This window comes from Syngnathus typhle, linkage group LG8 (genome assembly GCF_033458585.1).
Source record: "Syngnathus typhle isolate RoL2023-S1 ecotype Sweden linkage group LG8, RoL_Styp_1.0, whole genome shotgun sequence".
In the NCBI taxonomy this organism is placed as follows: Eukaryota; Metazoa; Chordata; class Actinopteri; order Syngnathiformes; family Syngnathidae; genus Syngnathus; species Syngnathus typhle.
Genome location: NC_083745.1, coordinates 5485867 through 5498511, shown reverse-complemented (window position 1 = coordinate 5498511; position 12645 = coordinate 5485867). Strand labels below are relative to the sequence as shown.

At 38.2% G+C, this 12645-nt stretch overlaps 2 protein-coding genes across 2 annotated transcripts; one reads left to right on the top strand and one right to left on the bottom strand.

Annotated features, from left to right (window-relative positions):
• Positions 1-248: 248 nt before the first annotated feature.
• Positions 249-6895, top strand: LOC133158676 (kynurenine 3-monooxygenase). The gene is made up of 15 exons (XM_061286027.1): positions 249-357; positions 544-613; positions 713-810; positions 1148-1237; positions 1494-1542; positions 2005-2092; positions 2671-2836; positions 2903-2974; positions 3603-3724; positions 4167-4314; positions 4391-4448; positions 4515-4597; positions 5359-5460; positions 5538-5597; positions 6313-6895. The coding sequence occupies exons 1-15, from the start codon at positions 304-306 to the stop codon at positions 6469-6471; spliced, it is 1419 nt and encodes a 472-aa protein (XP_061142011.1). The 5' UTR covers positions 249-303; the 3' UTR covers positions 6472-6895.
• Positions 6896-7158: 263 nt separating this feature from the next.
• Positions 7159-10758, bottom strand: opn3 (opsin 3). Its single transcript, XM_061286026.1, has 4 exons — positions 10387-10758; positions 9519-9838; positions 8169-8420; positions 7159-7811 (listed from the first exon to the last, which is right to left on the bottom strand). The coding sequence occupies exons 1-4, from the start codon at positions 10691-10693 to the stop codon at positions 7545-7547; spliced, it is 1146 nt and encodes a 381-aa protein (XP_061142010.1). The 5' UTR covers positions 10694-10758; the 3' UTR covers positions 7159-7544.
• Positions 10759-12645: the final 1887 nt, after the last annotated feature.

Here is a 12645-nt window from a genome sequence, read left to right as displayed (position 1 = left end):
TAAGCAGGTAGAGTATTTCCGTGGTCCTGCATTTTAAAACCCACCAAACATACTTTTTTTTTTTTTTTACTTCATGTGGAATATGCACAGTCACGCTGATCCCCCAAATAACAATTAGGTTAAAGTACAAAGACCAAAATGATGTAAAACAAGCAGAGTTAACTTGTGTGTTTACTTTGAAAAGACTCACACTATTGTCATTGACTTTGCTCCTCCTCTTTTAAAAATTTACCTCATGTCACTTAGACAAGGACAACCAGCGAACAAGACCTCCTGACTGGGTGAGAGACCACCTGAGCAAGAATGGAGGAATCAACTAAGGAAAAAAAAGTTGTAGCAGTGGTGGGGGGTGGACTGGTAAGACAAAATTAAAGTAAAAGCCTTTTTTTTTTCTTGAGTCATACATTGCTTTTCCCCTTTTGATACATTGTGGGTCAAATTCACTTTAAGTGAATGTACTGTAGCAGGAGCAGCTTCATAAATGTAACTAATTTAAAATTTGGAAGTCTGTCAGTGACAAGAACACCCCATTTTTTCTTTTAGGTTGGTGCACTGAATGCCTGCTTCTTTGCCAAAAGAGGTTTTCATGTACATGTGTTTGAAACTCGGGATGGTATGACAGATATTTGAATCTCCCCTGAGCCATAGAGCAAGTCTTTATCTGATAATGTGATGAATTGGTCATAAAGTCATTGTCTGACCTCTTGGCCAGATATCCGGCAAGCAAAAATCGTGAAGGGGAGAAGTATCAACTTGGCTTTATCTCACAGAGGCCGCCAGTCACTCAAGCATGTCGGAATGGAGGAGAAGGTTTGTTGACATCATTTATTGCTATAGGCAATACTTTTTTTCCACACAGGACCAGGTAGCTTTGAATATATTGTATATATTTTTCCCGTAGTAAATAAAAAAACTATTTAAAATATGATATTTTATGTTTACTTGAGTTTTCTTTGTCTGACATTCACATTTGTTTGATGATCTTAATAAAGTGGGGAAACTGCAAAAAAAATGATGCATTGGAGAACAAGTTAAATACTTTTGGGAAATGTCGTCAAATGTCCGTCAGTATTTACTCCTTCATTCTTGCTTTGGAAAATGTCATTTATTGAAGCTTTCTACTATATTGTGTTGCTTCTTCTTTTAGATTGTCTCCCAAGGAATCCCCATGAATGCAAGAATGATCCATTCACCTAATGGTGTGCAGTCCCCAATTCCATATGGCAAAAAGGGCCAGGTTTGAAATATTTATTCTTGCTTTTCACGCAATAATGAACAAACATTAAAACAAAAAAAAAAGAAGAATAATTGCATACATACACACAGAGCTGGCTTGTCTAGCTTGCCCTGTTAATTGAAAATAGCATTTATCTGTCTAAAAATAATTGTTTGTTGCTGAGGACACAGAGATGGGAATTATCATGAACGTATGAATCCCAGGCGGTTTTCAATTTTCAGCATGTTGCCTATTTGAGACATTGTTTTCGCTTCAGTACATCCTGTCTGTCGACCGAGCCAATCTGAACAAAGAGCTGCTAAAAGGTAGGACCATTATTTGGCTTTCTATAGTTCTGCTGAAGTAACTCACTGCATTAACACTACACAGACAAATGTAACAAGACTGCAGTCATAACAGTGACCAAATTAATGGAGCTCTTTGAATTTGAAGTGCAATTAAACTAAATCTACAAAGCTCTTGCAAAACATCAAGTATTTGATTAATTGATAAAGATTAGACAAGCCAAGTATAATATAGCAAAATCCTTGATTGCACTGAACTATTATTTTATGGCGTCTTGTAGTTCAATTTAAAGTGTGTGTGTGAACTGTTTCCCTCATTTTTATCAGTTAGTCGCAGCTGTATTATGAAGTCGTGCCTCAGTTTCCACTCTGAGATAATGTCTGGCAGTCTTTTAATTAAACTTGATCTTATCAGGACAAATCAGACTCCTGCAATGACAACAAAACTTAAAGCTTCAACATTTTTTTCTTATTAACTAACAGAGGCTGAGACGTATGCAAACACCAAGTTGAACTTTGACCACAAACTACAGGATTGGAATGCCGAATCGGGTTTAATGACCTTTATCAGGTACGTTTTTGTAACAATGAATCCAGATGGGTACAAGAACATGCACTCACCCTTACCTGCATAATATATTAAGGCTTCTGTGTTTTTATTGGTTTTATTGTTTTGCGTACCTGACATACAAGTGCACGTGGCCTTGACCATGTTTACTGTCACGCTAATCTCGGTGGTCTTTGAAGCCTCTCAATGTTTTTTGTTTTTTCTAAATGCAATACAAGCTAATTAACAATGAAACACCTCAAACAGTTTTTCATATTTAGTTCATACTTTAATAATCCTGTATTGTGCTCATTTTTATGTGTTGTCTGGTGGCCATTAATGTAGTCAGTTGAATGAGTCACACACACATGAATGTGCATTACAAAATCGCATAGGGAGCTCGAACGCAATCCACATTTGCTCGCTTTTACATCCTGAACCGTGACAACTAATTTGTTGTCTACAGTTTGTGGAATTATTCATGCAAGAATGTCTTGTGCTCCATAATGGGATGAAACAATATGATAATGGAGTATTGGATCACATAAGGTGTATATATTGATTGATGTGCAGGTTTTTCCGAATTTTCCTGTGCATTTCAGGCCGGACGGATCCAAAGCGCAGATCGAAGCAGACCTCATTGTCGGTTGTGACGGAGCATTTTCAGCCGTTCGCAAGCAATTCCTTCGTCAGAGCCGCTTCAACTACAGTCAGACTTACATCCCTCATGGCTACATGGAGCTCACCATGCCGCCTGTCAATGGAGAGGTAAGTTCTGCTTCTAGTGCAAGAATGGAACTTTTCACACTCAAATGTTTTCTTGTCCATCCTCAGTTTGCCATGAAGGCTAATTATCTCCATATTTGGCCACGGAACACATTCATGATGATTGCGCTCCCCAATTTGGTAAGAGGGATCCATGTTTTTCTCCTCACTTTGGATGTACGGATTAAAATGTAATCACCTGACATCATTTGCATATATTCCCGGCTAATCAGAAGCGTTGAAATCGATGAACCCTCAATGATGCCATTATTGGGTTAATTAACCTCATTTGCCAGTCGGAACCGACTAATCAGTTACATGGCAAAATGTTTTCATCTCGTTTTTACAAAGAGTGTTTTTATTTCTTGTTAGTTTTAAAAGCTTTCTCTGTCGCTCCTGTCTATCTTAATCCCCAAATGATTTTACCGCATGGGTGAGTCAGCGAGTGCTCCTTTACTCTCTCAAGGTTAAAGCTGCAGACATGAAAGTGCTTCAGAGCTCTCACTCAATGTCCTTAGCACCTAGAATGTCTTTTCACAGCAAAAAAAACCCAAAAAAACCAAGATGTGCGACTGCTGCTGTAGAGAAATGATTGCAGAGACCATTTTTGTCCTTTTAGGAGTCATTTCTGTTATTTTAAATATACATGGGTTGTTTCATCAGCCTTACTGGAGAAAAACGATTTTAGTATTCCATCAGTACCTGACAGAGAATCGTGCCTCTCCTGAATGAAAAAAAAATCTATGCGAATCTCTTTTGTTCTTTATAGGACAAGACGTTTACCTGCACTCTCTTCATGCCCTTTGAAGAGTTTGCAAAGATCACCACAGGAGATGAAGTCATCGAGTTTTTCCAAAAATACTTTCCTGACGCCATACCGTTAATAGGACTGTAAGCAACGTACTGACCTTCACCTCAATTTACCATTTCATCCTCTTTTGCATCCTTTCCTCCATCCAATCAAGCCATGCCATCCTTAGAATATATTTCCAAGTCATCAACTCCATCCACACAAGCACAGTCTGTGAAGTGTGAAATTGAAGTCTGACTCTCACATGTATTTACGCCACCCCGATTTTAATTGAAGATGAAGCCTTTGTTGGGGCTGACAGAGCTCCACCAAACGCTCCAGGCTTCCTCCCAGCACTGACTTGATTTGGAGCATGGAGAGCAAACAATTGAATGTGTGCTTTAGTTCCACAAATAGTCGCTGCAGCTTAGTCAGATGGGATGACGATGCAGTGAGAAAAAAAAAAAAAAACATTACAACCCAAGTGTGCTTTGTTTACAATCATGTAAATAATCAGTTCAATATTTTATTTTTTTCCTCCAGTGATGCTCTCAAAAGGGATTATTTCCGATTGCCTGCCCAGGCCATGGTGTCCGTCAAGTGCTCCCCGTATCATATCGGAGACAAATGTGTCCTTATGGGCGACGCGGCTCATGCAGTGGTGCCTTTCTACGGGCAAGGAATGAATGCTGTAAGTAACACCAAGGGAATGGACGGATGGACAAAAATGCAAATGCAGATTTGTTAATCCATGTCTGTTTTTTTAGGGTTTTGAAGATTGCATTGTTTTTGATGAAATAATGGAGCAGTTCAATGAAGATTTCAGTAAGTGCGTGTGATATAAACAATGATGGGGTCCAATGAAGAATTTTACCGCTGCTTTTTACACAGGTGCTGTACTGCCCGAGTATTCCAGAGTGCGAGTTCCAGATGACCATGCAATCGCAGATCTGGCCATGTACAATTACATTGAAGTAATACATGTTTATTTCACCCCGTATTGTAAAATGCAACGTATTGTGATTAGGTGAACAAGGGTGGGAGGATATTAATACATTGATTTACATCACATATACCGTAAAGGATCCCAGGCAGATTGGAGTGTATCTCCTCTGGCACTATTAATAATAAAGCAATCGTACCATACCTTATACCAAATAGCCCCACCTGTTGTCCTCAAATGAAAACTGAACTCATTAAGCCATGATCAATAGTTGTTCACTTGCTCTTTAATGATTTTTTTGTATTCAAGTTTATTGAAGGACAACAAACACAGGTATCATCTTTAAGTGCAACTCTATGTATCAAAAAGTAGTCAAAATTAAAAATGTAAATGTAGTCTAAAATTTAATCCAAAGTAACTTCCTTTATTGTATATAAGTACACAGGAGATCTTGATAAACTGGATCGAATGTACAGAACGGGTAATTTATGTAATGAGTCTAATGTATGCTAATTTATCCAGTGCAAGTTTAAAGACAGAATGCAAATGACGTCAAATTCAAATGAGGAAGGTAAATAGCAGCTGACTCAAACATTGGGAAAACGATGGCCAGACAATAGACACAAAGGAGTCCAAATGTCAATGAAACGTGACAATTGAAATAATCCTCATCTTGATTTATACAACATTGATTTGCGTATTACTATTGAACTGAAAAATTCATTTCTCATGCTTTCATTTAAATACATCTGTGGCATTCATTTCAAAACCTGCTCGCTGTTTATTTTGCAGATGCGAGCTCACGTCAACTCCAAATGGTTCCTTTTCCGAAAGCGTGTGGATAACATCCTCCATTTCCTCATGCCAAAGACAATAATCCCACTTTACACCATGGTAAATGCAAAATATAAAGCATAAAGTGAAATATTACGGCCACTTTTAAAATAAGCAGTATTCTTTACCCCAATTAGGTGACGTTCACAAGAACACGTTACCATGAAGCTGTGAATCGCTGGCACTGGCAAGACAAAGTAAGTCCTTGAAATCCATCCATCCACTAATAGACTTTGTGTCTCATTTGAGCACCAGATGTGTGGTGACATTTAAAGTGCTTCACATCAAATTGACGATAAAAAAAAAAAGATGGTTCCTCTAGGAAGCTTTAATTTGATTTTTTTGGTGCCACTCAATACATTTGAGTTATGACTTCAGTACACTGCAGCCTGGTTCACCTCAGCTGTGCAGTTCCCTGACCACTGTAAAGAGCATGCATCTTGTCAGTGAATTGAAAAAAGACCAAAACTGTGGCACAGTGTTAACCTTGGAGATGTTTTTAAACAAGAAAAACAAACATCACCCTGTGTCAATGCTTTTATTGCCTCCTATTCAATACAGTGATGTTCCAAATTAGAACGCAGACTAACATGTATTCTCCACTGAGTAACTCCACTTGAATGCTTTTTGAGAAAATTCAGTATTATTTTATTTGTATATTCAAAGCATGTTGTACCCTAGTAAAAAAAAAATCTATTATAATTCATCTGGAAAATATTGGTCTGATTTTTGATGCAATATAAAATGCACTGCAACAAATCAGAGAGTCATTTGTTTTTATAAATGGAGCAAATGCGAATAAAGCTTAGCCTGAAAGTTTGAGCTCTTTACATTTTCATAAAATGAACATATTGGGATTTGAATGTAAATATTGTACTGCAATTTTTTAAAAATATTGTATTTCTTTCACAGGTGATTAATCGGGGCCTGTTTTTTGCTGCTACAGGAGCAATTTTGGGAGGCTCTATAGTGCTCATCAAAAATCCCCCACAAATCAACAAGCTCAGAATTCCTACTGAGAAACTGTTGAACAAGCTTGCAGGATTCGGTACCTCCTTAACTCACATATGACGCTGAGTGCACCAATTACAACATCACTCACAGTGATGAAATGTATTCAATTAATTCTCATGCTGCGAGACAAAATGTCTCAAATGATGCTCAATTAAATTCATTACTGTGATTCATTTTATGAAAATGGCACTTGATTAGCACAGTTGTCAGATTAGATTTATTTAATATGATACAATTTATTTGGAATTATTTTCAAATAGTACCACTTCTATTACTAAACAAAGATAGAATACAAATAATTATATTTATTAAATAAGAGTACTCATCTGCTAGACTAGTGACTCAATGGCTTTAGTCCACATAGACTTGGGGATCATTTGGATCCAGGTCGGGATTTTCTGCTCAGAGCATTATGAGCAGCCACGTTGTCATTTTGAATCATCCATGTTATGACCTGACACAATTTTCTGCTCTTTGCACACCTTGAATGAAGCACAGGATCTTTTTTTTTTTTATAGATGTGCTGGTTGATCAGCGACTGTAAACATGTTCAATGGGCTGTAGAGAGCCGAGGTAACACTTGTGCAATATACTCTGGGGAGAAAAATCCTTCTTTGTAAATATACAGCATTGTTCATGACGCCGGTCGTGGAACTCTTCTGACAGACGGAGCCGACTCCAAAACGAAAAAAAGTCTGTATGCCTTGAAGTCCAAATTTTCTCTTATCTTCAAGAGTTTTTTTTTTTTTTTTGCTCACAGTCCTCCTCATGCATACTGTAGAATTCTGCCATTTTCAACAGTGACACTGGAACGATTTGGATTGAAACTACTCAAAGCAAATTAGTTAGATCATAAAAAATAGTATCTCTTTATTAAATCCATTAACACGTTTTAAGTGTCATAGCAGCGTGTAAGCAATACCCAATTGCTTTTAAATACCAACAATAGTTGAACTCAGTTACTAGATGACAAAGAATGTATGTTTTGACAGCATATATGTTATATAAGGGTGAGAATATTTGATTTTCCAACCCTCTCATGTGTATAAAGTGATCATATTGATTTGAGCTTGGAATAGCATGGCAGGTTGTAAACCTGTACAGGATGAGAGTCTCGCCTTGAGGGGGGATCACAGCGGCCTCACTTGAATGACATTAGCGGAGGACTCCGCAGGGGACGACACATCGAAGCGGCGAAAATCGTCACTTGTAATGACAAAGACGATAGAGGAGGAGCTGAAGGTCACCCTCTTTTTGGGTCTCTTTCTTCTGCCGCGTGAACTTGAAACAACGATGGGTCTGATAGGACGCTCAACCGGAGCTAGGGGCCGCTCTTTGAAGCTTTGCTGCAGCCAAGACAACCTTGAGCACAGCAGCTGCAGCAAACAGCGCCGGAACTGCGAGGCAAGTAGGTGGGGAAAGAAGAGCGAGGGTGTGCTGCTTAATGTGACAATGACATTCACCCCCCTGATTTGTATGCCGAGCACACCAGATATCTCTCTTTGGATAACAAACCAAAGTGACAATTTCCCACCCACATTCCCATGTGCCTGTTTACATCTGGTGTGCTCTTCCTTTTGCTTCAATCAGAGGAGAACAACGATGACATTGATTTGCTTAAAGATCTTTAAATTCAAAAGACATTGGTGAGGAGAAATAATCAAATTAGCATCACGCTACTCCTTTTGCGGACTCTCATTCCAATTTGCTCCCGCACAGAATTTGTAAAAATTGATAAATGCATAATTACCAACCTTCATGCTCATGAATACATAGATGAGGGGGTTGTAGGCTGTGCTGGACTTGGCAAAGAAGGATGGGATAATGGCCACAGTGGGCGAGATCATGCTCTTCCTGCCAAAAGCCACCATCATAGACACAACAGCGTAGGGTGTCCAGCACACCAGGAAGCAGGAGATCATGAGAAGAAACATTGCTGCTACCTTCTTCTCATATCTTAGGATTTTGACAATTTGGACCGTCTGAAGATCCTGGATGGAGCGCAGCTAATGAAAAAAAAAAAAAGCAAAGAGCAGGAGTCAGTTCATTTATTTGGTAGACTTTGCATGTTCTTCTGATACTGTGTGTGTGCTGAAATTGTATCTATCTGCAGTGAGATTTTCTTGACAGCAGAAATACTCAGGGTTCAGGTACTTGCTTTAGAAGATTTTCCTATAACCTCTCCCTGGTCTCCCAATAACCACCATGTTGCTTAAAATGCTCCTCTCGTGCATCGGAGAGCTTCGGGGACTTTGCAGACAGGTTTGCATGGAAATTCGTGCGGTAGTTAGGAATGGTCATGATGCTGCAGGATGTTTCACCTTTTTTAAATTTCACAGATTTGCTTGACTCACGCAATTATCAAGCATAACACAAGTATTTAATTGTAATCCTCACAAACCACGCACTTGCCCTTTTTTATTGCTTTTATATTACCAGGCGACAGATGGAATAAAGCGAGAAAGCACTAAAGCTTATGATGATAATAGAGCTAGAAATGAAAGGTACCACTCAAGTCATTTAGTGAGGGTCACAGTTCCTTTTCATTAAATATAAAGATTGTTATCTGTGTGCTTTACAGCCAACATTGATTATTAGGAATTATTGTTGCTTGATTGATTATGGGGGAACCAAACAATTAATTAGGATTTAATGCTCTTTTGCAGTCAAATAGATGACACAATTTTGCCTCATCTGCTTCAAAATAATAATAATGAGTCCACACAATTAAGAGAATTCTTAATTAATCAGTTGTTAGGCAAACGTAATTGTTTTTCCCTCGACCGCCCTTCAAGAAAGTTTAGAGGCATTTATGTTGTTTGTCAACAAGCCTCTGTAAAATACTGCAAGTAGTGCCATAGTCACGGAAGGACAGTTTAGAAAGTATATTTAAAGATAGGGAGAGTTATGAAATGCCCATATAGTGCTCCATTCATTAAACTGCCTCATTTTACCTTAGAAAGACAAATTATTTTTTATGTTCACTTGACATGAATTTTAATGAGCCCTTCCATTCACAAGTTTTTGCAAATGATTATTCTGACTCATTCGGAATTCATGTTCTAGTCTCATCAAATTAAAAAAAGTCATTTAAATGCTCTCACCATTTGTACTGTGTAGAGGATGTTTCCATAGCAATAAATCATGATGCCGACAGGTACAAAGAAACAAGCCAGGAGGAATAGAAGAATGAATGAAGCATCATTTGGATTCTTGGAAGCCCAGTCCAAGGAGCATCCCAGTTGGTGGATCTCTAGTGTGTAGTGGTTCCAGCCCAGGAGAGGAGCCCCAGTCCAAACCAGGGAGTAAAGCCAGATGTGGCCAATGGCCCGCCACACCCAGGGAAAGTCCACCACCTGTGCGTGGACCACCCGGATGTAGCGCTCATAAGCTAACGCTGCCAGCGTCATGATTGAGACGATGCCTGAACAGGAATTAGGATGTGGATTAGAAACTTCCAATCCTCAAAACATTTATATTTGAGAATGACATTTCTATTGTAAAACACACACACATATGTATATCTACTATAAAATCCATACATCTCTTCAATTACATGCCTTAATAGCCATGCCATTCTGTCATTCTTCAACGACCTCCACTGAGTAATACTTTGGATGAGGTGCAAGGATGATATGGCATATTTGTCAAAAGAGGACATTTTCTCCACTCAGGAGGACACGGAATGATGCCAGTTGTGTTTTTTTTTTTTTACTCACGACCTCTGTCGATAAAGCTTTCTGCACTGCATGATGAATTCATTCTGTACTTGCGGAATTAATGAAAACTAAAAAAGCTCTATCTAAGTCTTCCGGTGTGGACTTTGCATATTCCCAAATATATCTAATGTGAGTTCAGCTTTATTGTAAAGTTTTTCACTGACTAAAAATAGAAATAGAAATAAAAATTCTGAATTCTAAAACAGTCAGGAAAAGGGTTTCAGAAAATAACAATGATAGATTGCAATCTTACCGAATAAACTGTTACTGAAGCCGTCCCACACGCATGTTGCATGGCTCCAAATCCAGCCACCTTTGACGCACGAGACAAATGTAAAATTTATTCCAACGACAGAAACCAGCAAATCACTCAAACTTATGTTGACGAGTAACAAATTGGTAGGTGTCCGAAGTCTCTTGAATTTGCAGTAAAGTAGAATGACAAGAACGTTGTTGCAGAAGCCAAACACTCCAATGGTTCCGATGGTGACGGCGAGAAGTTTGTAGGTGCCAAAAGCAAACAGGTTATGTTCGGCTCTGGTTTCATTGTAAGGATTCATTGCGGGGATAAAAAGGTGGTTTCGGTCATTGTGGTGGCTTCGATGTGCGGCTGGAGCGCGCGTCCTTCACTGACAGCGAGCGAGTGCGCGCGCGCGCCCGCCCGCCGCTCATTCAAACAAACCCACAAGACAGCAGCAGCAGCACGCCTCCTCAGAAATTAGGTCAATGTAACACTGTCACAAGACACACTTAGAGAAATGCATTTTCAATCTTTACGTTTTTGGACAAAAATGGGGATACTCTCATACGAAAAGGCAAAAATAAAAGGAAAATAATTGATACAAATATAAAATATCTGGAGGAGGTTGATAAGGCTATAGCACCACCTCGCCCAAATGTAGTGTGTATGTTTTAATTTAATTAGATCATTTAGCATTGTGTGCATAAATTTACAATGTTAGAAAAAGTAACAGGAACATGTTTTGATGGAAGAAAAGCAATGAGCATATGATATATATATATATATATATATATATATATATATATATATATATATATATATATATATATATATATATATATATATATATATATATATATATATATATATATATATATATATATATATATATATATATTTTAAATCTTAGTCCAAGCACTATAAAAGTTGATAAAAGTGGAAATGTATTTTATTGGCATTGTTTTTCACCTTGCTGAATTACAAAAATTGGTAAATCCTGTAATCAATAAAAAAAAATTTTTTTTTTTACTTATTACTTTTTTGTAATCTCTACTTTCGAGGCCTAATTTTATTTAAATTGTATCAGTCGGTCTAATTTTACACAGATGGTAACACTTTATTAGAATGTTGTTCATATATTCATATTCATGACATGACACCTGTGCATATGGACATTTGACCTTTTGAATAATCACCACACAGTATCGCTGGTGACTTCGTCACGTCTGTAATTATTGATGACCTTTTGAGGTGCTCTCTCCATCATCCAGATGCCTCTTTTGTTCACAGAGGAAGGCCACTGAGGCAAAAGGTTGGAAGACATTATTTACGCCTGACCTCATTTTCATGAGACTTCAGGTTGATTCAAAATAGCAGATCCCTCTTGAGTAACAAACATAACACACCAGTCTCAAGGTGCGTGACACAGAATCTCAGAATAAAATGCACAAACACAAGCCAGTATAAAGGTCAAGATATATTTTGTTACATTTTTATCTATAAGTGTACTCTTGTTGTATTGCAGTACATGATGCAGTACATTTCAAATCTAAAATACCAAATTCAAAATAAACCTCTTGAGTCCCCTTACAAAGAATATTGCAGCTATGTGCATGACTGGAGGCTTGTTCACACATTAAACATTTCTTTATGCATAACCACAGGGGAAAATAAAGGTGTTAATATGTTAACTTGTCATTTTGGACTTAGTGGTGCAAATTAATGTGCTGAGAAAACACAATGTAGCACATCTCCATTGTTGCAATGCAAAGTACAAGATGTGGCAGAGAGTCCTAAAAATATTAGATGGATTTGATTTTCAAAGAAGAATTGTTGAATGTTGAAGAAGAGATCAAATTTGTATGCCATGGAAGCTCTCTGTGGACCACGAGTGCTGATTTGGCGAAAGTAAAGAAACGAAAAGGCAAACTAGCGGCCGAATTTCATTTGTGGTCAATCAGAGGCCTTTTATAGAGACACGCATATTTTTCAAAACAGCTTTTTATATGCACGTGCTGTAATTCCAATCACTGTAAAAGAACCTTTTCATCTCAACTGGACACCAGCCTGCAATTCAATATGATCATGGTGAGGCCGATGAGAGATGGAGGTTCGTTGGCTTTAATTTCCAAAGCGGGGACCCCCACAAAGGTTGGAGAATGTAGCCATTAGGTGGGCTGAAACCAGAGAACGCAGAGAAAGGACAGTGACAGAGGGAGGCCATCTAATCTTTTCTCAGTCAACCTCTCCTCACGATGAGGACACATTTCC